This window comes from Hippocampus comes, unplaced genomic scaffold, assembly GCF_001891065.2.
Source record: "Hippocampus comes isolate QL1 unplaced genomic scaffold, H_comes_QL1_v1.1 scaffold261, whole genome shotgun sequence".
NCBI classification, from domain to species: domain Eukaryota; kingdom Metazoa; phylum Chordata; class Actinopteri; order Syngnathiformes; family Syngnathidae; genus Hippocampus; species Hippocampus comes.
The window spans coordinates 4881878-4906357 of NW_017805824.1; the positions used below are offsets into that span (position 1 = coordinate 4881878).

The 24480-nt window shown below is 40.6% G+C and overlaps 3 protein-coding genes across 4 annotated transcripts; 2 read left to right on the top strand and 1 right to left on the bottom strand.

Annotated features, from left to right (window-relative positions):
- Positions 1-2134: 2134 nt before the first annotated feature.
- LOC109525897 (interleukin-18 receptor 1-like) lies at positions 2135-11696 on the top strand. 2 transcript variants are annotated; one of them, XM_019886761.1, is made up of 10 exons: positions 2135-2351; positions 4822-5071; positions 5143-5341; positions 5432-5579; positions 6415-6480; positions 7235-7358; positions 7437-7582; positions 8614-8757; positions 10838-10990; positions 11067-11696. In XM_019886761.1, exons 1-10 carry the CDS (start codon positions 2303-2305, stop codon positions 11411-11413), a joined length of 1626 nt encoding a protein of 541 aa, XP_019742320.1. In that variant the 5' UTR covers positions 2135-2302; the 3' UTR covers positions 11414-11696. The 2 variants fall into 2 exon arrangements, with proteins under 2 accessions (XP_019742320.1, XP_019742321.1); XM_019886762.1 differs by having other exon boundaries at positions 2137-2351; positions 5155-5341.
- A 1038-nt stretch (positions 11697-12734) lies between these two features.
- Positions 12735-19936, top strand: LOC109525896 (interleukin-18 receptor accessory protein-like). Its single transcript, XM_019886760.1, has 12 exons — positions 12735-12959; positions 13029-13224; positions 13976-14129; positions 14206-14374; positions 15280-15351; positions 15576-15705; positions 15798-15952; positions 17339-17476; positions 18266-18364; positions 18436-18579; positions 18657-18772; positions 19519-19936. The coding sequence occupies exons 1-12, from the start codon at positions 12845-12847 to the stop codon at positions 19792-19794; spliced, it is 1764 nt and encodes a 587-aa protein (XP_019742319.1). The 5' UTR covers positions 12735-12844; the 3' UTR covers positions 19795-19936.
- An 89-nt stretch (positions 19937-20025) lies between these two features.
- On the bottom strand, positions 20026-24218 carry pcnp (PEST proteolytic signal containing nuclear protein). The gene is made up of 5 exons (XM_019886766.1): positions 24116-24218; positions 23419-23636; positions 22546-22620; positions 22120-22175; positions 20026-21351 (listed from the first exon to the last, which is right to left on the bottom strand). The coding sequence occupies exons 1-5, from the start codon at positions 24159-24161 to the stop codon at positions 21243-21245; spliced, it is 504 nt and encodes a 167-aa protein (XP_019742325.1). The 5' UTR covers positions 24162-24218; the 3' UTR covers positions 20026-21242.
- Positions 24219-24480: the final 262 nt, after the last annotated feature.

The window sequence follows — 24480 nt, forward strand, 5'->3', positions numbered from 1 at the left end:
GTGCGTGTGTGTGTGCGTGCGTGCGTGCCTGGGCGAGTCCTGTTTGGGAGGACATTTCTCATCCCTAAAATATTCGTTTTTGATTTCAGTGCCATCAGTGTTTAGAAAATGACCAAGGTCAGGCTAAAGGTGTACACACACACACACACACACACACACAGAAGACCATAGGTAGCGAAAGTACTCAAACTCTGTAATGAAAAATTTGAGGGGAAAAAAAAGTGGAAATACGGATTCGACTTACCTGAAGTAAAAGCAAGAAAATAAAGACTCTTAAATGTATAAGATAAATTGTATAAAATGTATAAGAATTTAAGTTAAGATAAATTCGACATACTTATAAAATATAGTAATATAACGGTCTGTTCTTGTTTTGGATTTTGATCAACTCATTAAATGTATTCAAGAAATGCAGTATTTATAATGAATATGAGACAATTGATATAAAAAGGAGAATGAATAATATATATATATATATATATATATATGTGTGTGTGTGTGTGTGTGTGTATGTGTATGTATGTACATGTATGTGTATGTATGTATATATATATATGTATGTATATACAAACAGAAAGGTGTATAAACAGATAAGTACAGTACACATAAGGGTAAAAGTACTTGATGAGAGGTAGATCTCTTCCTTTTCTTTTGCATTGAAAAATGATCTATTTATATTATTACACAACAAGGGGTAGGACTAGATAAGTTGTATACTTCTTCCTACTGCTTTGAGCATATAACGGTGATGATGTTTGTTTTATTTACTTTTTATTTTTATTTTTCCTTTTGTAATTTTGCTTGCCTTTTGTCAATTGTTATTGTATTGTATGTTCAATAAACAATTAACTAACTAACTAACTATAAAATGTATAAAGAAAAAAACATTTCTAATGTCAAAAAAGCTGAATTAACTTCATTACTTCCCACCACCGACACTGCGACAAAATGCCATCAGTTCTCCATTCAGTAAATACGACACAATAAATGAAGCAATGCTCCCACCAAATGTCAATTTCTTCCTTTCAGCATCTTTTATCTTAAATGTCATTTTTTTTTAAAGCCGACACTGGCATGATTTGAACTCCCAGTGATTTGCCTTGTTTTGTTTTCCTGCCTCCATCCTTTCCGAGTTGCCCCGGGGCCCCAGCTGAGGCCCCTCTTGTTTTACATCCATACCAATAATGAACTGGGGCACTATCCCGTTCCATCATGGTGCGTTGGGGTCATCTATAGTGACCCTTCAAAGGCCAAATGAATGAACCTGCTTCCCTCCTCTGCCTTTTAAAGAGATGCACAATCACAAATACTACCGTAGAACATGAGGATGGCGACTCCAAGTGGATAAAGATCAAATCTGCACTTCACGTGCACAAATTATAGTGTTTATTAATCCCAAATCTGTTCTAATCGGATTACTCGATGAATCAATGGTGTAATCACTAGAGTACTGCAGTCAAAAAATATTTTAGCGCTGCAGCACAGACCATAGAGATCAACGGTCAGATATCTCTCTCTCCCTCCCTCCCGGTCTCTCTCTCTTTGAATGGCTGAGTATCACGGGTTGTATCTTCTCCTTGTTCTCCCTATTTGCTGTCTCTTTTCGAATTCTCGTGCTTATCTTGGAGGTTGGGACTTTAAATGTCAATGGTGACAGAGACCAGTGCAAAAGGGCGCTCATTATAGAATTATTTACTCCGGGGGGGAAAAAAAAAACCTAGATGTCATTTTCTTCCAAGAAACTCATCAGAGTACAACGAATGAAGTTGAAGTGGGATTGTGGTGGCAAGAAGAACAATTTCAGTGAGGAAGTAGCACTTCTTTTCTCCCCAGGGCTTAATATTAACGACAAATGGTTGGGGCTGAAAATGAGGGGATTGGGGCAGTGCTTTGTTCTGTGCAAGATGATTCTTTGAAAATTGTTTTCCGAAGACCTTAGGGATACATGAATGTGTTCATATACTGTATGCCTCTCTCTCTCTCTCTTTCTCTCTCTCTCTCTCTCTCTCTCTCTCTCTCTCTCTCTCTCTCTCTCTCTCTCTCGCTCCCCCCCCCATCTATAGTCACACCAATAAACATATTGCCAGATCAATTCTCTGCCAGTTAAAGAAAACATAATTTATTCATCAGTGAATGTCTACACTCTACACATTCGTTTTTTTGGAAACTGCAGAGAAGGCTGTTTTTGACGCTCTTGCTTGAAGTTTCATTTTCACTTACATGGAAATCTTCAGAGAAACCACTGAGCGTGTTTGAAAGGAAGTCTTTTGGGCCCACATTGACGACAGCCATCAACATCATCATGACGGTGCCTCAGCTTCAAATGCTTTTACTACTTGCATCTTTAACAGGTCAGTGAACAAAGAGTACGATTATTACATTATATTTGGTGTCATTGAAAACAAATATACCACTCACAAAAAAAAGGGGGAAATTTCCAGATGAACCTAAAATATACCATTCCTTTTATAGGTGACTAACTTCTTCTGAATGCACATGTTCAAATGTTTAATATTTCAAGACTTTTTTTTAATAACTTACACTTTTTTCTCAGTTGCTTTGATACCTTTCACAGATCAGAATTTAATTTGCAAACCTGTAAGTGCATTTCTCAAAACAAACGATAAAACATCATTGTTCCTCTGCAAAAGCCATTTTCTTTACCCAAAATGCTAAGTACATCTCTCAAAAGTCATTATTTATATCACTGAACATGTCAGCGCCGTCAGAACGACAAGTCTTTGTGTCATTATGTTCGGATAACCCTGTCAAATTGCTTCGTCATGTCGTCAATGTAACAATGTATTCTGCAGGGACGTTCTGATGTAAACCGCTGCTTAAATGTTGATGACAAATTCAGTCTTCTGAATTGAAAGTTGAACCTTTGCGTATGTGGAAGATTGATTGCAAGAGACTGGGTAAGATTCTCATTTCACTTTTACTCTTTGCAATGTAATTAGTTGGCATCCATCTCCTTGTGGTATAGAAAGGAAAAGACAGCACTGCAGAGACAAAAAAAAAAGAAACGTGGACATGGGACAATCTCCTTAGGGAAAAAGGCTCTGCAAAAAAAAACCTAAAAAAAACATGCAGGATTGATCAGCATGGTTTTGTTGTGTTTCCGTACTGGAAAGTTTTAATTTCCAGTACGGAAACACCAGTACTGGTGTCAGTAGAAAGACGAGCAGCAAAACCAAAAATGCATCTTTGGTTCAAACGGCCAAGTTTTCACTCACTGAGCAGTCTGCCCTGCCAACTGAGCCACAGCCACTAAGCAAGACCAAATTTCTGGTAGCTGGTGACACCATCAAGACAAGCTGGTCACCAGCTCCTGGCAGCGCCCAAGCAGCATGCTGGATTGTGCAGTGATCAAGGGTTCGGCTGCTTGGATCTTGGATCTTTTGTTTTGCTTTTTGGTGACACCAGCAAGACCAGCACAAAAGCACAACAGGACCATGGTGGCCGATGGTGGGTTTTTTGTGTGTGTGTGTGTGTGTGTGTGTGTGTGTGTGTGTGTGTGTGTGTGTGTGTGTTTTATTAACAGGGATTACATGCAACACCATGGAAATTACAGTCCAGTCTTTCTACACCTTCATTCCTGGCTTCGTGCCCACAAAACTGGTTGATCATTGGTTGCGCGAATGCTTCACATATCATGTCCCTTTAATAGAAAAACGAAAGATTGGCCTGGGGAAAACGTACAGTGGAAATGTATTCAAATATGCTGGACATACTGTATGATGACAACTTGTTCAAGCATTTTGCGTGAAAAGACTTACACAACTAATGCCAAAATGTTGAAGGGTGTGAGACAATTTAACAGAAACTCATTAGAACACATTTTGATCAGCAGGACATAAGCAATTGATAATGTAGGACACAAAAAAATTGGACAGATGTACAGTGCTGTGAAAAAGTAGTTGCCGCCTTCCTGATTTATGTGTTCTTTGCATATTTACCACACACAAAGGTTTCGGTTCATCAAATCAATTTTAACATCACACAAAGACAACCCAAGCAAATTTATAAAAGGGTTTGCGATAACTGGTGATGAGTCTTTCATATCGCTCTGGAGGAATTTTTGAAACCTTGCCGTGTGATAAATATGCAAAGAACAGAAATCAGGAAGGGGGAAAAAAACTTTTTCGGGGCACTGTAGCAAAGCATTTAAAACTTGTTCATGGAAATGAAAAACTGCTTTTTTGATGTGTACCAGTGACACCATGTCAAAACTAAACAAGCAGTCTTGAGAAATTAAATTCTGATCTGAGAAATGTACCAAAGCAACTGAGGAAACCTGGCGTGTTCTGTGGCTGAACAGAAAGATTCACAAGACTTTTTGTGAGTACTGTATGTATACTTTGAACAGTTATTATGGGTCAAATGTGCTTTCAGCATTTCATTCAGACTAATGCACACACTGAAGTTGTCTCATCAAGTACATACAGTACTTGGAATTCTAAATGTTTTGTTGTTGTTATGGTATCGTACCTCTGAGATCAAATGCATAGTTGATAAAAGAACAAATGCATGTTTGTGACACTAATGCACTGCATATTGCTGAAATGCTGCGTTTGTTTTTCTTGAAATCACAAGATCCTTTGATGCCCACAAATGAGGATGTGGTTAAAAAAGAACAAAAAAATGCCCTTCAACATGTAAAAAAAAAATGTATTTGGGTCATTCAAGAATTGAAGTACAATTTAAGCACCAACATTTTGGGAAAATGCATGATTTGAAATGTGATTTGAACATCCTCCAATTCTGAAATGACCCCATTGAAAGGTCACACTTACTAATGAGCAAACTTCTAATCCACAGGCCGGTGTGTGGCAAGCCCCCGCCAGGAAATTTATGTCAAGGCAAGTGAGATGGTGGTGCTGCAGTGTCAACGGGCGGGACATCTTGACCATAAACCAGTGATATGGACTAGTGAGAACAAGCCGCAGATGAACCTGAGCAACATGTCGCCCGCTGAGCAGAGACAGTTGGGTCTCCTGTGTTTTGACAGGAGCCTTTTCATTCTCGCTGCTTCAGTAAACCATCAGGGCAACTACTCGTGCTCACAAAGGTAAATTGGAATCACACCAAATGGTTTGAACTCGCACATTACCACAGGCATCCTCCAATCTCTGAACCCTGTACACATGACAGGAATGAAAAGGACCAGTTGTGGTTCAGGCTGACCGTGTACAACACATTGACCAGAGAGCTGGAGAACAGAACTCGGTACCCGATGAGATGTTACACACAAGAGTCCTGCACATTGAAATGTCCCGATGTCAACATCCCGCATTCAAATTATCCCAACTTTACCAGTCGTGACATTACATGGCACAAGGTATTTGAAATCATTACTTTATTCTACATCAATATTTTCCAGAATTTGAATGAATGATTTAAGATTGAAATATTCTAATTGATCCTCTAGGAGGGTGAGTCAGCACAGGTTAACGGCTACTTTCCAAGTGCGGAAGACACAGACCATGGTGTCTACACCTGCACCAGGTCTTATCTTTTTGATGGTCAAATGTATAACATGAGTTATACGGTGGTGTTGGACGTCCAGCCTAATCAGAGTAAGACTACAAATAGCTCCCTTCCTGATTGTGGCTGGGTGGTGTTTTTTTTTTTGGGGGGGGTCAAATTTTCTTAAACATTCTGGATGAGCAAGCAAATTTTAATACCGGTACTTCACAAAGACACCCAAATGCTTCTCTGGCCGAGGCCTGATTCCTGCCAGATTTGTTTGCATCTGTCAGAAAAATTGAAGTAGGATACAAAATCACAAAGAAAAATCATTATCATTTCACAATTCAAAGAAATTCAAGAACAATGACAAACCACAAAGTCCTTCAAATTCATTTCAATCTGGAAAAGGTTAAAACGCTTTCTTCAAGATTTTGGGACTCCAAAATCTATAAAAGGAGCAAATAGGGAACAGTGGTGAACCTTTCCAAAAATTACTCCCAAGAGTGTAATGACTCACGCACAAGGTCACAAAAGAACCGAGTACAACATCCAAAGACACACACACACACACACACACACACACACACACACACACACACACACACACACACATACATACATACATACATACACATACATTTGCCAAAAAACATGATGATCCTCATAGTAAGATTCTTTTGACTGATAAAACCAAAACTGAACTTTCCGGAAGGTGTGCATCCCATGATATGGTGGCAGTGTAATGGTCCGGGGCTGCTTTTCTACTTCAGGACTTACATGACTTGTTCTCATTAATGAAACAATGAATTCTGCGGTCTTGACCAAAATGAAACACCTCTTCAGCAGTTCATCCAGGAATCAGGATGTGAACAAATACTTTTTCACGGCACTGTAGGAACTGAAGTGACACATATTGAACTCTCTCTTTTTGTATTTTCATAGGAAACTCGGACAAACATGCTGTGATCTCATACCCACTGGCAAATGAAATTATTTATGTGGATGTGGGTGAGCATCACTCTTGTATTTCTTCCCCACATTTTCTACTGCTTCTCCTGTTCAGAGCCACAGGGAGCTGGTGTCGATCCCAATAAACTTTGGGAAAACAGCCAACAGAAAATGTCAGTCGCAGAGCACACAGAGAGAGGCGACCAACCACACTCTCGATCACACCTGAAAGCTCTTTGAGCTAATCCAGTGTTTTTCCAACTTTTTTGAGCCAAGGCACACTTCTTTCATTGGAAAAATCTCGCGGCACACCACTAGCTGAAAATGTGGAAAAAAAAAACGCTTATTTGAATAATTAATGTGTTATATTGTTACTATAACCGTTTTTAGCATTGAAGAATGACATTATAACAGCTTGAATTGGAATCAAATCAACACAAAGAAAAAAGTATTTTCTCATCTTTCATATTTATTGTTTCACCGTCGTCCTGCATTCATGCGTCACAAATTCGCTTGTCTCTCGTCTAAACACAAGGCAATTGGCTAGCTGTTGCTGCTCCCAAGCGGTATGGGAGGGTACTACACGATTAATTTCTGGGCGATAGACTGCACAGGCATACAAATTGGATATTTTCCCACGGCATACCTGACAATGTCTTGCGGCACACTGGTGTGCCGCGGCACAGGGGTTGAAAAACACTGAGCTAATCAATCCCACACTGGCTGCATCCACGCTGGATGTGTGAACCACTACACTGTGTGCCCTTCGCTCTTGTCTTCAAACGTTTTTTTATTTCTTAACCTGCTTTTTCAGGTTCACCAGCTGTGATTAAATGCGAAGCTGTGCTTTACTCAGCCTGGAGTTCTTTGTTTTGGCTGAAGGGGAACGCATTTGTGGAAAAGGATGACTCTTTCCCAGTATTCTCCAATTTGACACAGTAAACAATTCACATGCACAACTCATGAACAAATCTCAACTTGCCCCCTAATCTTACTGTTCTGATCTCATTTTACAGGGAACATATGACCGAAGGAGTAAAACACACAGTAAATCTGGTGTTCAAAAAAGTAACAAAGGATGATCTAGCAAATGATTACACTTGTAAAATGCAATCCATCTCTGACTACCCGAGCTTTGTCACTATCACCTTGGCCAAAAATGGTAAGGTTGATCAATGGATGTAAGGTTAAATAGCTCCTCATGTAAAACCTCCACGCGGGATGTATACAAAACTTGAAAACTGTTGCAGCTGACAGTGTATGCTCAAGTCTAATTGTAACTATTGCATTGCGTGGACAAAAATCCCGATTTCTCCTTTGAGATATAAGTCATTTGTTTTTACTATGACAGGAAAGCGGATTGCAAGGAATCGTGATAAAGTAATCATTTAAAATGTGCTGCTGTATAAATAATTTTTATTATTATTTGGATGGCAAGGCATCTTAATTTATACAGTATAGCACATTTCATACACGAGGCAAGTAGTTTTAAAAGCGTTAACACTCGAGGGTGTCTTCACTTCTGCTTATTCCATTTGTGTGCAGCATAGCAACTATATGGTGCTTCACCATGTTTGCTTGAACTCTGGACTCCACTAGGTGACCGAAGTCTTCAGATCTTTGGCCTTAATAATCAATCAGCATTTCTATAATGTCTTCAGGACCCAAACCATTCAGTCATTTATCGACCAGTAGCAGAATTTTTAAAACTATTCTGCAGCTGACTGGGAGCATGATTGATGACATTGATGACGTCTCGTGGCCATATCCGGTGTTCTCAATGTACAATTGACTAGAATGAGCTTGATAATTGTGAAACCTTTTTACACCAAGTCCCACCTTAAACAATATACTGTATATAGTGTTCCACTTTCATGACCAACATTAAAATGCAAAAGATTTGTGTGCCCCAGACCAGAACTACGTCCATGGAAACAGACAACAGAACAAAAGAACTTATCATAAACTATATGCTATTTATCCCGCTCATGCGGCTCATAATCGACTTAAATATATATTTTAAATATTATATATTTTGGAAGGAAATGCAGTTGAGATAATGGATGGATGGATCAATGTTTTCATAAAATTTTTATCTTTGGTGCTCTCCATTGACCTGCCACCACTGTTTAATATTATCATCTGTCTACTCTATATCATTTTCTGTATTGGGTGTTTTATTTCTCCTTTCAGTTCGGCCTTTCCACATGTCTGTGGTACTCTGCCCGGTGATTATTTTGGCAGTAATGGCTACGACTGTCATTGTCTATGTCAAATTCAAAATTGAAATCATTCTCTTCCTACGAGACACTCTGGGCTGCCACAGGAGAACTGCAGGTGAGAGTCCTGTTGTCTTTATTTATTTTACCGTTTGTGCACTATAGGAATATTATACATATAGATGAGTTGAGCGTCTATGTAAATATAGAGTCTATATTTACATAGCGAAAAGCGTCTATATTATCGACGCTTTTCACTTGTGGGACTGCGGAGCCAGCCTGGCCAAACTGAACATGGCTTCTGCTGAGGCAAAAACTCGTGAGGCCATGGAAGCTGACTTCCGGACAGCTTTGAGGAAATTCCGGTCCACCATCCGACGTCTCAGGAGGGGGAAGCCATGCATCATTTACACTGTGTAAAGTGAGAATAGGGGGCTGCTGATCTTGACTTGGGACATTGTGAGTCGGTGGGCAGAAAACTTTGAAGATCTCAACTCCACTGACTCACCTTATTTACAGGAAGCAGAGTCTGGGGACTCTAAGGTGGGTTCTCCTATCTTTGGGGTTGAATTCACAGAGGTAGTTAAAAACCTCCTCACTGGCAAAGCCCCAGGGTTGGGTGAGATCCGCCCGGAGTTCCTCAAGGCTCTGGATGTCGTGAAGCTGCCTCTGCAACATCACGTGGTCATCAGGGACAGTGCCTCTGGATTGGCAGATCGGGGTGGTGGTCCTTCTTTTTAAGAAGGGGCACCGGAGGGTGTGTTCCAACTACAGAAGGATCACACTCCTCAGCCTCCCTGGTAAGGTCTATTCAGGGGTGCCGGAGAGGAGGGTCCATCGAGAAGTCGAAGTTCCAATTCAGGAGGAGCAGTGTGGTTTTCTTCCCAGCCGTGGAACAGTGGACTAGCTCTACACCCTTGGCGGGGTCCTCGAGGGTGCGTGAGAGTTCGCCCAACCTGTCTACACGTGTTTTGTGGACTTGGAGAAGGCGTTTGACTTCGTCCCTCAGGAGTTCTGTCGGGGGTGCCTCAGGAGCATGGGGTACTGTAACCCCCTGATACCTGTTCGGTCCCTATACCACCGTTGTCAGAGTTGGGTTCGCATTGCTGGCAGTAAGTCGGATTCCTTTCCAGTGAGGTTTGGGCTCCGCCAAGGCTGCCCTTTATCACCACTTCTGTTCATAACCTTTATGGACACAATTTCTAGTCATTGGGGCGGTCCGGTGTGGTCACCAGCATTGCATATCTGCTCTTTGCAGATGATGTGGTGCTGTTGGCTTCTTCAAGATGGGATCAACAATTCCCACTGTGAGAAGCAGATGAAAATCAGCACCTCCAAATCTGAAACAATGGTCCTCAGTCAGAAAAGTGTGGACTGCCCTCTTCAGGTCAGGAATGAGATCTTGCCCCAAGTGGAGAAGTTTAAGTGTCTTGGGGTCTTGTTCACGAAGGAGGGCTGAGGGAGCGGAAGATAGACAGGCAGATCGGTGCAGCATCTGCGGTGATGCAGACTTCTTTTTGTATTGGTCTGTCATGGTGAAGAAGAAGCTGAGGCAAAGGGCGAACCTCTCTTTACCGGTCGATCTATGTTCCGAAAGAACAAGATCCCGGATACAAGTGGCCGAAGTGAGTTTCCTCCGCGGGGTGTCTGAGCTTTTCCTTAAAGATCAGGTGAGAAGCTTGGTCATCAGGGAGGGGCTACAAGTCAAGCCGCTTCTCTTCCACATTGAGAGGAGCTTGATTAGATGCCTGCTGTATGCCTCCCTGGTGAGGACGGCTGGAGAAACTGTCTCCCGGCTGGTCTGGGAATGCCTTGAGATCCCCTGGAAAGAACTGAAAGAAGTGGCTGGGGTAAGGGAAGTCTTGGCTTCCCTGCTAAAGCCGTCCTGCGACCCGACCCCAGATAAGCGGTGGTGAATGGATGGATGGATAAAGACTTTAAGTCTAAGAGTCAACTTGAGCAACTGCAAGTGGCAATAAACAGTTGCTTGAAGCCTCTTTTTTGAAGGATATTTCTACCAAGTTGCTGATTCTTGTGAAGTGAATTGAGTTCACTGCCACCATACAGCGCTCGACTCTCAAGTTATTAAAAAAATCAGCCGAACGTTGGCTTGTGTGTGGAAAAACTCATGTTGAGTTACTCATAACTCAATGGACCACTGTGATACAATGTTGTTGTTTTTCTTTTTTTACTGTTAGATGGGAAGACCTATGATGTGTTTCTGATGTGTTACAAGAGCGACAAAGTCCCAGGACTGAAACAATGTGATGTAAAGTGGCTAGAAAATGTTCTAGAAGACAATTTGGGTTATAAACTATGCCTCTTTGATCGGGATGTACATCCAGGAAAAGGTATTCTATTTCATTTTCTTAATTTGAGTCAAATACCTATCAGCTAATGTACAATTTTGCTGTGTGTTTGTTGCAGCTGTGCCTGACGCGTTGCTAGACTGCATAGAACGAAGCCAATCAGTGGTCCTGGTACCTTCTCCTGCGGCTCAGAGTCTGGAGACTGGCTTGTTGAGTGCCATCCATGCAGCCCTAGTGGAACGCAAGACAAGCTTAGTTGTCATCAAAACTGAGTGTGCAGACGCTCCAAAATGGGATTCCATACAAGAGGCCTTCCAGCTCCTTGAGAAGACGGGCAACTGTGTCACATGGAAGGGCTTAAGTTCTCTGCCGCCTTCTTCCGCCTTCTGGAAGGAGCTCCGCTATCACCTCCCGGCAGCATGCACTGGAAACCAAGCTTTTCCCTTAGAAGCTCTTCCATGTTAAATTGTCCTCAAGAACCTCAAGTACACCTGCACACAATCTGATGAGATCCTGAGATCACGCTCAGTTTTCTTTGCAATGTCTGGTGGTGTTTTCATCGTACCGTGAAGTAACTGCAAATTACAGTGGTTGCTTTCATGCTACCTTGGGTAGTTCTCGGAAAGTATGGTCTAGGTGTGGGACATGAGAGCCAAAAAATAAACCTGATCAAAACTGTGTCAAAATTAGATGCTTTAAATCAAACCTTCATGCAGTGTGCTATGAATCAATAAAGATGGTTCCGTCAGCCCTTTGTTCACAAGACTGTTGAATGTCGTGGTCTACTCCATTGGTTCATATTGGAACACTTGGTGCCCGAGCCTTAAGCACTGAGCATGCAAGTCAGAAAAACATTTTTAATTCATGATATTTACATTTGAACAGCTTTGCTACCTTCATACAAATATATTCAGTTGAAAAATTGGTAAACATTACCAATTATACACATAAAATTACCTCTGAATGGTATTGCATTGACATTCTGACAGTTTACTGGTAACAATTGCTTTTAAAGTCCTGCCATCTCTTATGAAAATCTGTGCGTAGGTGACAACCCCAACCATCCCCAAAAAGTTTATGATTGCATATAGAAGCCATAAGATAGTGGCAAGGCACCACTTTTGTGGAAATGAAACTCCTCAACCCACTTCAATATAGTTCCAAAACCCCTGCTTTTGTCTTTAATCGGGGTTCACATGTGACCTGTGGGCCACCGATTGCCCATCCCTACTCTTACTCTAAGTCAATGAGCAAATATTAGCTTCATCATAGAAATTTAGCTGGACAAGAATTTTAGATGACATTTCCACCTTGAGAGGCACCGGCTACGAATTATTCACAATATCAATTCCTCAAACCCACGTTATCACACATTTAAAGAATGAGGTTATTTTTCCTCCAGAGGGCGTCCCCTTAAAAAAAGCAAATACGGAAACTTGTAACCCGCCTCACCTTCACACCAGAAATGCTCAATGTGTTTCCATGCACATGGTCCATAGCTACGTTAACACACGAAGCAGCAGCAAATGCAATAAGAGAAGTAAACATTGCTCAGTGTTGCCTGGCATGTTTTGCCATAACCTGGTACCACATCCAAACAATTTACATTGTATTGACATTTGAACGAATAAATGTGTCATTTTAATTACATACAATATATGCAGTTTGTGCTTTATAAGAAGTGACCTAGATTACAACTATGATATTTGTGCTTTAGCTTTCAACAAACACAAACACCGGGGCAATTTCCATGATCTCATTGTTGATGCAACGACACAGGAAGCGACAGCATACTTCAGCTTCCACCTACTTCAGTATCTTCATCCTCTCGGAAAAGTGCTGCTCTACTACTCAAGAAATAGAAAGCACGTGCTGATTTGAGAGAAAGTGCTGACAATGTCATGGTGTGATCATATCAACGTGATGCAAACTGGATATGTTTTGCTATTTTGGGTATTTCCCATTTTCTTGGAAGGATGCTGTGTGAAAAGCAATCAACATTACAAAACAGGTATTGTTTTGGAACCAAAAGAATATGTTTGTTGTTTAACAAAGATATTTTCTCTGTGAATGTCTCCAGGTCCTCGCATGACGATGCCGCAGCAGCACTATCGAGTTGTGGAGGGTGAAATGTTTCTGATGCCGTGCACCAACAACAAGGTGACATGGTACAAGATTAGAGGAGACAGAAAAGAAGATGGAGGCTTTTATTTTGACTGTGGGAGCGAGTTCCTCATCGAAGCCAAACATTCAGGAAATTACACTTTGCTTACTGGGTAATGCTGCTTATTTTCTGTGTGGTTGGATTAGAGTGGTGGTTCTCAAACTTTTTGTGCCAACTGTTTTATACCACATAAAAAAAAAAAAAACACTCAATGATTTTACATTGTTTTCAAATGTATTTACTGGTACATTTGAAAATAAACAATCCTAAAAGTAAAAGTGCAAATGTATGTCAAGTTCAACCTGCTGTAACATGATGCATTTTATCAGTGATTCTTTCGCATTCTGCTGGAGGTGGTCCACGTACCACTCGGGGTAGTGTGTACCCCACTTTTCAGAGTCACTTTATTAGTGGAAATGCATACAGCAAAGAACGTTGAAAAGCACATTTGTGACATCAGACACGCATTTGTATTTCTCGATACACATTTGTGACCTCAGTCATGCATTTGTAGATTTTCGTCACACCTTTGTGACTTCAGTCACGCATTTATAGGTTCTTAGTTTCACATTTGTGACTGTGGTTATCGGTACAGATTCTTTTGACATTTTTTTCCACTGTTTCATGAGAACACTTTAAAATTAAAATAACTTTAAATAGTCACTCAGGGTGTATTGGTGTTTGTATTCAAACATTTAATCACAGTATAGTTCAGATGTATTCAACCTTTAAATTAAATACATGTGCATTTAATAATCTTGAGCTTTTTCTCCCCAAAGAGTGTGCTTTGTGTTTTTCTCACAATTTCCTACTGAATTTCCCATGAAATACATGTTTGGGATGTCTGTGCTGTCGAACGGCAGCAAAATGTTCCTCTACCTCCAGGTGCTGAACAAACAGCGCCTGCCATGTTACATAGCTGAGGAGGGGGTTGTCACACTGCTTGCTGGTGCAGGAGGAACGATCCCCTGCCCCGGTTTCAACTGTATAGAGAGCACAGGTGTCACATGGTACAAGGTGAGACATATGCAGGGATATGCTGCATCCTAAAATCTTAATGACAATAGAAGAACTTGGGTATGCTTTTACTCAGGGTGACAGAAGGATGTCAAAAAAGTATCGTGACCTCTGCGTGAAGAATGGCCAGTTACATCTCTGCACAGTTAGCCACTACGACACAGGGCAATATTTTTGTGATCAACACTTTGAAGAACAAGGAGTAGAATGGACCTTCAGGAGGCCTGTTACCGTAATAGCCATACGTAAGTGACCCCTTGTGTGTGTGTGTGTGTGTGTGTGTGTGTGTGTGTGTGTGTGTGTGTGTGCGTGCGTGCGTGCGTGCGTGCGTGCGTGCGATAGAACATTTAAAATGAGTGTACACTTTACATTTTCATTTTTATTGGTTATACCCTGTTAGCTTCACAGTGTGCCCCTGTCATTAAGGCGGATAGAGACTGAGCCCTTCGCTGAAGCTTTGAGCCCTAAAAATTGTACAATTTAGACTGTCATTGCCACAAAATGGTGATCAAGCACTACTTTAGTCTAAATGAAGCTCCTCAAGTCACTTCAAAAGGCTGCCCCGGCACCAAGATGTCAGAAGATGGTGGCAAAGCACTACGTTTACCTAAATGTAGCTCATTGACTCACTTTGACATAGTTCCTTGGTACCATGAGGCCATAATATGGTGGCAAAGCACCACTTTTGTCTAAATTAAGCTCCTTGACTCACTCCAATATAGTTCCTTGGCCCCAAAATGGAACAAATTGGCATTAAAAAATACTTTTGTCTTAAGGAAACTTCTCAACTGACTTCAACATAGTCATCCTGGGCACCAAGATGAGGGGAAAGCACTACTTTTATTCAAATGAAACTTCTCAACTCACTAAAACATACTTCCTTGCCACCAAGATTCCACAAGACTGTGCCTAGATAAGACTTAAATTGCTTTGGCAACAAAAACATTGACTGATATTTTCACTGACTGACAGAGGAGGGGTTAAACAATGTGATTATCTGAATTTGCTTGGAATGTGTGGGGGTGTACTGTACTTGTTTTTTTTCCATCCATATCCAGTAATTGTAATGCGGTAAAATTCGAACTTTATCTATTTGCTTTCTTAAAAAATAATAAATAAAAAAATCAATGAGCACATGTCCTTTCATCAGCCTTTAAAGAAGTGAGTGATCCTCCAAGGATCACATCACCGGACAACGGCACAGCACAGGAAGTGGAGTTCGGTAAGCACTGTACAACCAAATGAAATCATCTTACTTTGTGGCATTAAAACCAGTGGAGGGCTGGGCTTTTGCTCCCTGGGCCTTCAGGGGGACTTTCCTGACTTAATCCAACACTTGATACTGTAAAATTATGGAATGCTTCATTTTCACTGCTAAGCTGAATTGTTACATGACATGTAAAGCCCTAATGATTGTTATTTATCATCTCCTCCCCCGTATTTTAGGAGAGCCCCACACTCTTACATGTCTGGTACATTTTCCTTTTGAACTCAACTTTTCACCACGAGTGCAGTGGTACATAAACTACGGAGGCAATGTGGAGAACAGAACTCTGCTACGCACAGAGAGCCAGAAGTGAGTCACTGTCACATATTTAGTTATTGCTGATAACAGAGGGAATGTTTTCATTTTGAAACATAAATGAATTTGCATTCTCTTTGATTCAGAAAGAAAAAGGTGTCATTTAAAGAGTTCATGGTCACAACCAGCGCTATCATACGGGAGGTGACGGCTCTTCATCTCAATCACATGTACACTTGCATGGCCTCAAACTCTGTTGGCAACACGAGCGCCACGGTCAACCTCAAGAGGAAAAATAAAAGTATGCTTATTTTCTTTTATTGTCACATTATTTTAGTACAAAACACAAGTTCTTACTACATTTATTGTCAGTGGCTAGCTGTTATCACAATCACACTTAGGGACAATTTAGAGTGTTCCGATAAGTGTTCCATTAACCTGCCATGCATGTTTTTGGAATGTGGGAGGAAACTGGAGTACCCGGAGAAATCCCGCGCAGGCACAGGGAGAACATGCAAACCCCGCACATGAAGGCCGGAGCCAGAATCGAACCCTGCACCTCTGCGCTGTGAGGCCGACGTGCTATCCAGTCGATTACCGTGCCACCCAGCTGTTATCCAATTCCTTTAACTGCACACACTAACATTTTCCCCCTGCAGCAAGTCATTACCACCCAAGTCTAAGTCCAAGTCAAGTCTTTGAGTTTTTGTGAAGTTAAAAGTTATCAAAACAGTCACTTGAGTCCAAATCACTATGACTCCAGTCCCCATGTCTCGGTTTGTTTGCTTGTGGTGCCATCATCAGGGAAGGTTCAGCTTTAGCCCCCGACAAGTATGTGTGATGTCAAGGTGTAATGCCATTTAAAAAGTCTTACATAATATATAATGCACACATTTCCATAATGTATAAATCACATACTGAACTAATAATTGCATAAAATAATTTAATAATAATAATAATATAGAAAATACAGAGAAAGAGCTCAAAGAGGCACCTGTTGTTGTTTAGTGTTAATTTCGTGTCGAGCTAGCCCGTTTTGCACGTTTAGCTGAATATCTGCACTTGTTATGTGTGAATCAGCAGCTTGTTTACAATAGTCTTGTTAACTCATTACTTTGGCTTTATTTATTGTGATTTACGTTTTATGCTTAACTATACATGCTGGACATTGTTACAGCTGCGGTTGAGTATGCTTTTTCATTCCTGTTAATTTTAGGTTCAGATTCAGAAAACTTTATTGATCCCCGTGGGGCAATTAGAGTTGTGCGAGAGCGGCTTATTATAGAGACAGTCAGAGCAAAGGAAAAACATAGGGTGAGAGTGGGGCTGTAAGCTTAGCACTTGAGGTCTTGAGGTAGTGGTTCCAGCAACAAAATAGTATTGCACATCGAGCAGTATTGCACAGTAAGGACACAGTAAAGACAGTATTGCACAGTGAAAACAGTATTGCACAGTGAAAACAGTATTGCACGTCAAAGTATTGCATTTTAGAAGCTTGAAGAGCCTTTGGTTGAGGCTTATTCATTTTCTCTAGGTGTGGATCATGACAGAAAAGGTCCGGGGTTTGTAGATTAAATCAAGCTGGATCCTGCTACCCCTAAAAAGCCAAATATTCTTTTTTTTTTTCTTCCCAGTATTACACTTTTTGTAGATAACCTACAATATAACCAGTATGTTTTCCTTCTAGAGAAATGGCCATCACTAGTTGGTTATCCAATTGCATCACTGCTGTTGGTCGCTGGAGTGGGCATTGTTTTGCATGTGAAATGGTTGGAACTCCAACTAATCTACAAATCATGCTTTCAAAGTGGAAAGCTTGATGAAGGTGAGAATGCATTGCGTACACACACACGCGCACACATGCTGTGGTAGACGTATCAGTATATGTCCAACGGCGAACCAACAATGCATGCAGACATTCATCTTCACAGGATGTGGTTTCAGAACAACTCAAAATTCGACCGCACCCGGAAACTTGAGTTCTCAAAAAACAGTCCAAAGTAGATCACGTCACCTCGATAGAACATAATAATAGAATATGTGAGTAGCAGTACTTGCTTTTTCCAAATAAAGCCCATGTTGATATTTAAAAGTGATAAAAATATATAAGTATACAGATATCCTATATATAATTCTTTCACACCGATATTTGGTTGACGCCAAAATACACAAAAATGAAAGCGTTTTATACAAGTGCTACAAAATTTGTATCCTGTACACTAAATTTGATCTATGTCAGTTAAAATGGATTTTAGCTTTACCAATGGCGGGAATCTTAAACCTACTTATGCAGTAAGGGAGTGCCGAAATAGTGAAAAAAGTCATACACATATCGCTAGCACTGGGCTTTTTTTTTTTTTTTTTTAACAAATTATAAGTGTTGACAGTGGCTTGCTCAAATTTTTTTTTTTAAAAAGTGATCATTTTGAAGGTACAAGAGTTTTGAGCAAACACATGCACGTTGGTCTTTGAAGGGTCACGTGCAACTTGCAAGAGTCCAATTCATTTGCACATTTTTATGAGAAAGCGTTCTCCTGGGATTTTAGGCAGCAGCTGTGAATTGAAATGTATTTAAAATGCTTCATTTTATTTCTTTTTCCCCCCTCTCTATCAGATGCGAAAGAGTTTGATGTGTTCTTGTCTTATGTGTGGACCACTCCGGATGAGCAAGCAAGTTTGACGCTCTCGTCGCGATCAGGACCAGAATCGGACGGTATGTGGGGCACGTTTTCAGGTCAACTGTAGTTGGAGGAGGAAAAACAAAATAACATATCCATTGTGCAGATTATCCATCCACACTTGAGCCATTCAACTTTCAGCATGTTATCGACGATTTGAGGCCACCTGAGATGCTGATTCCCATGGTTTTGGAAGACCTGTGGGGGTATCGCCTCTGTTTACTGGAGAGGGACATGCTTCCTGGTGGAGGTCAGAGGATCAATTCTCACTACACATGCATGCGAGTGGGGTCGTGGTTTCTAATGACATCTATTTTTGTTTGGCAGCCTACACAAACGATGTGGTGCATGCAATCAGAAGAAGTCAAATCCTCATCTGTGTTGTGTCTGCTGACTACTTGTCCAACAGCAATGCTGTGTTTGTTCTGGAATCAGGAATTCAGGCAAGTCAAAACCTGTCACCTGTCACATTGATTAATAATGGAAAAGTTGAACTTTTCAGCTATCACCCACTCCTCTTACACAAACCAAAATAAGGCAGACACGCACGCCAAATAAGCAATCCAATCCTTTCTCAGTTACCACAGGCGTTCCCCAGGTCTCCATCCTTGAGCCTCTTCTATTCATCACTTAGACCTTTCTCATTGGCCGTATTTTGAGTACATTTATTGTTTTCTACTGCATTGCACATGACACCGAGACCTATGTTCCCGTCGTTACCCAGCTGGTAATCAGCAACCAGCTGATGAATATTCCTGCCCTGGTGATAACATACAGTGGGAGCATTTGTGGCATACATGCTCCGCTACAAAAAACAAATACAAAAAAAATGCATCCACGGACCTGTGGTTGGAGAGCACCGCTCTAACACATCGATACAAATTCTCACACTCACCAGTGAACCTCTTGCTCATCTCACATACACACAAAAATCTCTCTGCAAAGGCTTTTCCTTCCATGACTGTATACATTTTGGGGTGAATATGTCAAATGTGGTCTGCATAATGATTGTAATTTCTTGAATGGTGAATCCCACATTTTTGTGAAGCCTGTTAAATTAAATCATGAATTCAGTCAAATGTATAATGGCAGTGTATGCAGGGAAGATTGATTGATTTGATTTTTCTAATCCTTTAAGTTTTATTCATCACAGCAAAACCACTAATAACTCGTTTTTTTGTCTTTCAAGGTTTTGTTGCAGAGTTCTACTCTCAAACTTTTGCTGATACGGACAAGTAGAACTTCCAAATGTTTCGTAGAGCCAGATTCCCCTCTGCCCTCAGTGGTCCGAAGAGCATTGACGGTGCTTCCCAGCCTGGACTGGAATTTGGGACAAAGTGAAAGAGTGAATGGCAAATTTTGGACGTTGCTGAGGAAGGCCTTACCCAAAAACAAAGTAAGACCTGTCACTGGAGTCATATCACATGCCCATTTTGGACACAATGATCACAGAAACCAAGAGTAAGGAATGGGGATGCACTGATTCCACTTGTTTTCAGAAGTATTCATCTGCCATACGGGCATCAATGTCATACTATCGGAGCAAATTCAAGTACAGATGAACAGCATCGGTAAGCAAAACGCAATGATGAACAGATTGTCTGACAGGAAAAAAAAAATTGTTAAACTTTGAGAGGAAACGTTTTCATGTGATGTTGGTGTCTGCATTTTTTATTCCAAACAAAAACAACAAAAATATCTTCCAAAGTGTTTATTGGGCTGTTAAAACAATCTTCTATAGTGTGTAGTCAGAGTTCAAGTTATCAATTCTTAAATTCATTGATTTCAAAGTTGCAGGTAACAGAACTGAAACAAAGACAAAAGCAAAAAAAAAAAAAAAAAAAGCACGTCTTAGTGATTTATGTTGTTCTTCCTTAGGGTATATCCTCTTTTTTTGTATCATCAATTAAAGGGTTGATTTCTGGTAATTCTTGTCTATGACTATGGCTTATCGCTAGCATGATTTTTTTTTTTTTTTAGGGGCAGACATTTGCATGGTTTCACACTTAAAACGAGATTTCATTTCTTTGTCTGACCAATAAAATGAGAGACGTGTGTAGTTTCATAATGTGATAAAACACCAAAATACAATAGAGGAGTTTAAGGAGGGGGTATAAACTGGCACAGCTGGCGACAAAAACAACAAAAAAAGAATACATTAGGTCACTAAAACAAAAAACTGTCACAGTCATTCTTGAATACGACAAATTCAACTGAGTACTTGGGTTGCAAATGTTCAATGTCGGCAACTTTCCATAGGAATTAATGGGAATAAACCAATAATTCACAAAAATTAAAGGTTGTTTCTTAGGGAATTTATCGTTGGTCAATCTATATTTTAGCAGAATCCTGACTAAAACAACCACCTACGGAGGAGCCTGGCCTTATGAGTGTTCTTTTACGAGTTTTTACGAGGTTTTCCACCCACAAGCCATCGCTTGGATTACATTATAATTAAAATTCAAACGCTAACCTCCCATGGAAAGTCACCGGAAATGCTCTACCGCTTTGCAATTTTACTATGGATTAAACAAGCGCACACAAAAAAAAAAAAACAGAATCAAACTTCTATTTACATGTATACACAAAACGACTCAAAAGTAAAGTACACTTTCGCCAGGTATGCGTACGAAGAAGCAGCGAGAAGCGGGAGATGTGAACCTTTCTTATTGGCCATTAGATGTAATGTGCAGCAAATGTTACACGGTTGACTTCATCACATATTGCTGTTTCTCATTGCTCAGCACACAGATTAAGGTCCTAAACAGAGAACACTAAAAGGCATGCTTCGTAGGGCAGCCTCAAAGTGGAGACTCCAATAATTGAAGCCTTTGTAGAGATCCCAGGTGGGATTTAACCATAATGTAAGAAGAAGAAGATGAAGGAAAAGAAAAAAAAAAAGGTTTTGTTTCACTATTTGTCTGTGTGCGCCTTCAACTTCCTCTCCCAAAGTTTTTGATTATCAGAGAAGCCCTGCTTGCCCTTGTTGAAGGAGTTCGGTCCGGCCGATGTCGGCGTCTCCCTAAAAAGATTCCAGATTAATAACATGTTAAATGTTGACTGAACTTGATTTAATGGGAAAAAAAACAAAACAAAACAAAAAAAACACGGCACCTGGCCTGTACTCAATCCTAATTTGGCGAACCTCTAGTTTTGATTTACTTTTAACAGAACTTGTTGAATTTTAAAACGGAAATAAATATACAGCACTCCAAAAAGGGAGTGAAATGAATTGTGGAAACCTGCGAACGCATTGTTTCAACATCAACACTGCACTGAAATAGAGCAAACAGCTCTACCGGAATAATTATTCAATGTATAAGAATTGTAACGTTGACATTTAATTCATGTGATTATTTTGATTTTACATACCACTAAAGTACAATTTTCAAACTCCGGGGTCCTGCATGTTTTAGATGTTTCCCTCCTCCAACACACCTGATTCAAAAGATCAGGATCGTTCTCAGGCTCCCGCCGAGCTTGCTGATGGGCTGATCATTTGAATCAGGTGTGATGGAGGAGGGAAAATTTTAAAAAAAAATGCAGGAAAGCGGCCATCAAGGATCGGAGTTTGAGACCCCTTCACATAGTTCCTTGGCACCACGATGCAACAAAAGGGCAGCAAAGCACAACTTTTGTCTGAATGGTGCTCCTCAAATCACTTTCACATAATTAACTGGCACCAAGACGCCACAAAACAGCGCCAAAGCAATACTTTTATGTGAAAGTTCACTGTCGTGTCTAGAATGACAGGATTAGGCTGAAATAAAACAATGTAGTCGTGAAGTACCTGCCGATGTTCTTCATCCTCATCTTTGCCTCTGGGGGCATCTCCTCCGGCTCGCTCTGTAAAATGAGAACATTTTATTTATCGGCTTATTTATATTGGTGGCCTTCCGGCCAGTGAGGGCCGTACATGTATATGTGGAGCATGTCAACAGGAATGGTCATTTGCGTCAATGTGTTTCCTGTTGTTGGTATGTGTTTGTCCATATGGGATGAAGAAACAGTATCTAATTCTGACGTGTCTCTTTAAGAATATTTATTATCTTAGCAGGAAGAAAAAGACAAGGGTCTACCCCATCACCTTGCTTCTCTGAGTCATATGAAAGCTTTTAGCTCACAATATCTTGATTATATTTCAAAAGCTAAAAAGCAAGAAATTCCATTCATGATTGTCTCGTTAAAAAAAAAAAAGTCTGATTTCAGTACTCACGTCATCATCCTCATTGAAAACCGATGCCAGTCCAAGCTTTTTTGGAGGGGCTGTTGGTACAGGCTCTTTGGGTTTCTAAGGCAACATTGTGAGAAGAGAGGGACGTGAAACTTTACAGCATAATGCATAAATATGGGCTTTAGCACGTTTCCTCAAGAGTAACTCTATATTGGCTGCCCTCATTCAGGTCGCGCGTGAGCAAAGCCTATGCTAGCTGACAAACGCTTTCTGCTAATCTCTCAAGGACAAGGAAAAAAAAAAAGATTCTAAAAAGTCTTGCTTTGCTTTCGGTATCTTGAAGGCCGATCTGTGCCCTCCTTTAAATCTTGTGGTGGGAAATGAGACATACAAATGCTCTATTTATGCACTTAGGTCGATTTATTTCCATAAGTTTGTACCTTACTCTAGTATATCTTTTTTTGAAAACATTTTACTTGTGCTCCCTACCATTGAAAACATATCTGCATGTTATACTCATATTTATCAAAATGAGGTTATTACTTTTTTAACCTCTGCAGATGATGACACGATGTAATAAAGACGGATAAAGTCAACCACGGTTGACAGATTGATTGATTGAGATGCGGGTGACTTCGAAGATGGGAACAAAACAGGGAAGTACAGAGTGTGACGACTCTTGCCAAAGGTATAGACAAAGATTCACAGTTACAATCACACCATAGAACAATTCTGAGTCTTCAATTGCTCTAATATGCATGTTTTTTTATCATATGGGAAGAAGCCAGAAAATATGCAAACTCCACCCAGAAAGGCCAAAGTCCAGATTCAAACCACAAATGGTCACCCAGAAGGTGAGACTGCCCCTCACAACCAATTCAAGAAGTAACCCAATCAAATACCCAACCTACTTACACTTGCGCCAAGCTTGATCGATATAGGATTGGACTTAATGCAGCTCATGCCGAAGCGTATTTTGGAGGCTTTGCGGGGCGCTGGTGTTTCTGTCGGGGTTTCGTCCTCATCGTCTGATGAAAGATGCTGTGATGTGCGTTTGAGTTTGCTCGCTCCTCCGCCCACCGTGCTACAAGAGACAGGCTTAGTTTTCACTCTGCCTCCCTCCTCCAGCGGCCCTGCTTGAGGCAAGACAACTCACCAAGGTGAACAACGGTTTTGTTACAAAGAGCTAAATAACAGCATTACCTGCACGGCTATGTTTGTCGCCACAAAATGTGACACACAAAACGCTTAAATTTAGTTCATGTGTGCATTGCCCATCTTGAAATTCGTTCACAACTGCTTCGAGTATGGGCTTCGCTACCCATCTTAAATACATTTTCACCATTTGTTTAAAAAAATGCGCGTAGGTACACTAATACGTTGATTAACAGCTGATCATTGCTTTTTTATTCAACGTAATTCCAACCTACGTCAACACAATGGTATCTTCGCTAAACAACACTTGATTTGTTAGCTCGTTATATTTTAGCAAGGGCTCCATAAGTGACATACTTTCTACCTGATTTAGGAATATGGGAATCAATGCAAACAAAGACTAATTTAAATGCGTGTATAAGATTAGCAAAAGAAATTAAAATGGTACAGATATCACCTCCGTCGTCGCGGTGGTCTCTCCTGTTGCGTTCTAGGTTCGCCATTTTGAATGAATGGGCTGCAGCTGCTCGAACATCTTCTTCGCTCTAATTTCGATTGTGTGCGTTTTAGCGCCACCAATGACGAATAAATGCGTCGTTTTTTTTCATCCACTTGTTTGGAAATTTCACTTAATAATCAGAAGTGGCTAAAGTACTCACTCACTATATGTACCCTTACCTACTTTCCCTTTTCCGTGCAAAGTAGTGTGATCTGCCTCAAGAAAATCCCCATAATAATATCAAAATGTGAGCTGCCGTACAGCTATTTTCAAAATGTCAATACTTGCATGATTAATCATGAATCAAAGTTTCAGAATAAAGG

What these genes read in the sequence shown, in the direction of transcription:
- LOC109525897 (XM_019886761.1), top strand. Translation starts at nt 2,303, where the DNA reads ATGACGGTGCCTCAGCTTCAAATGCTTTTACTACTTGCATCTTTAACA. An exon ending in CTGCCACAGGAGAACTGCAG is followed by an intron (nt 8,758 to 10,837) that starts GTGAGAGTCCTG and finishes TTTTACTGTTAG; the next exon opens with ATGGGAAGACCTATGATGTG. An exon ending in GGATGTACATCCAGGAAAAG is followed by an intron (nt 10,991 to 11,066) that starts GTATTCTATTTC and finishes TGTTTGTTGCAG; the next exon opens with CTGTGCCTGACGCGTTGCTA.
- LOC109525896 (XM_019886760.1), top strand. Translation starts at nt 12,845, where the DNA reads ATGTCATGGTGTGATCATATCAACGTGATGCAAACTGGATATGTTTTG. An exon ending in CAATCAACATTACAAAACAG is followed by an intron (nt 12,960 to 13,028) that starts GTATTGTTTTGG and finishes GAATGTCTCCAG; the next exon opens with GTCCTCGCATGACGATGCCG. An exon ending in AGCACAGGAAGTGGAGTTCG is followed by an intron (nt 15,352 to 15,575) that starts GTAAGCACTGTA and finishes CCCGTATTTTAG; the next exon opens with GAGAGCCCCACACTCTTACA.
- pcnp (XM_019886766.1), bottom strand. Translation starts at nt 24,161, where the DNA reads ATGGCGAACCTAGAACGCAACAGGAGAGACCACCGCGACGACGGAG. An exon ending in CGATCAAGCTTGGCGCAAGT is followed by an intron (nt 22,621 to 23,418) that starts GTAAGTAGGTTG and finishes ATGTTGCCTTAG; the next exon opens with AAACCCAAAGAGCCTGTACC. An exon ending in TTTTCAATGAGGATGATGAC is followed by an intron (nt 22,176 to 22,545) that starts GTGAGTACTGAA and finishes CTCATTTTACAG; the next exon opens with AGCGAGCCGGAGGAGATGCC.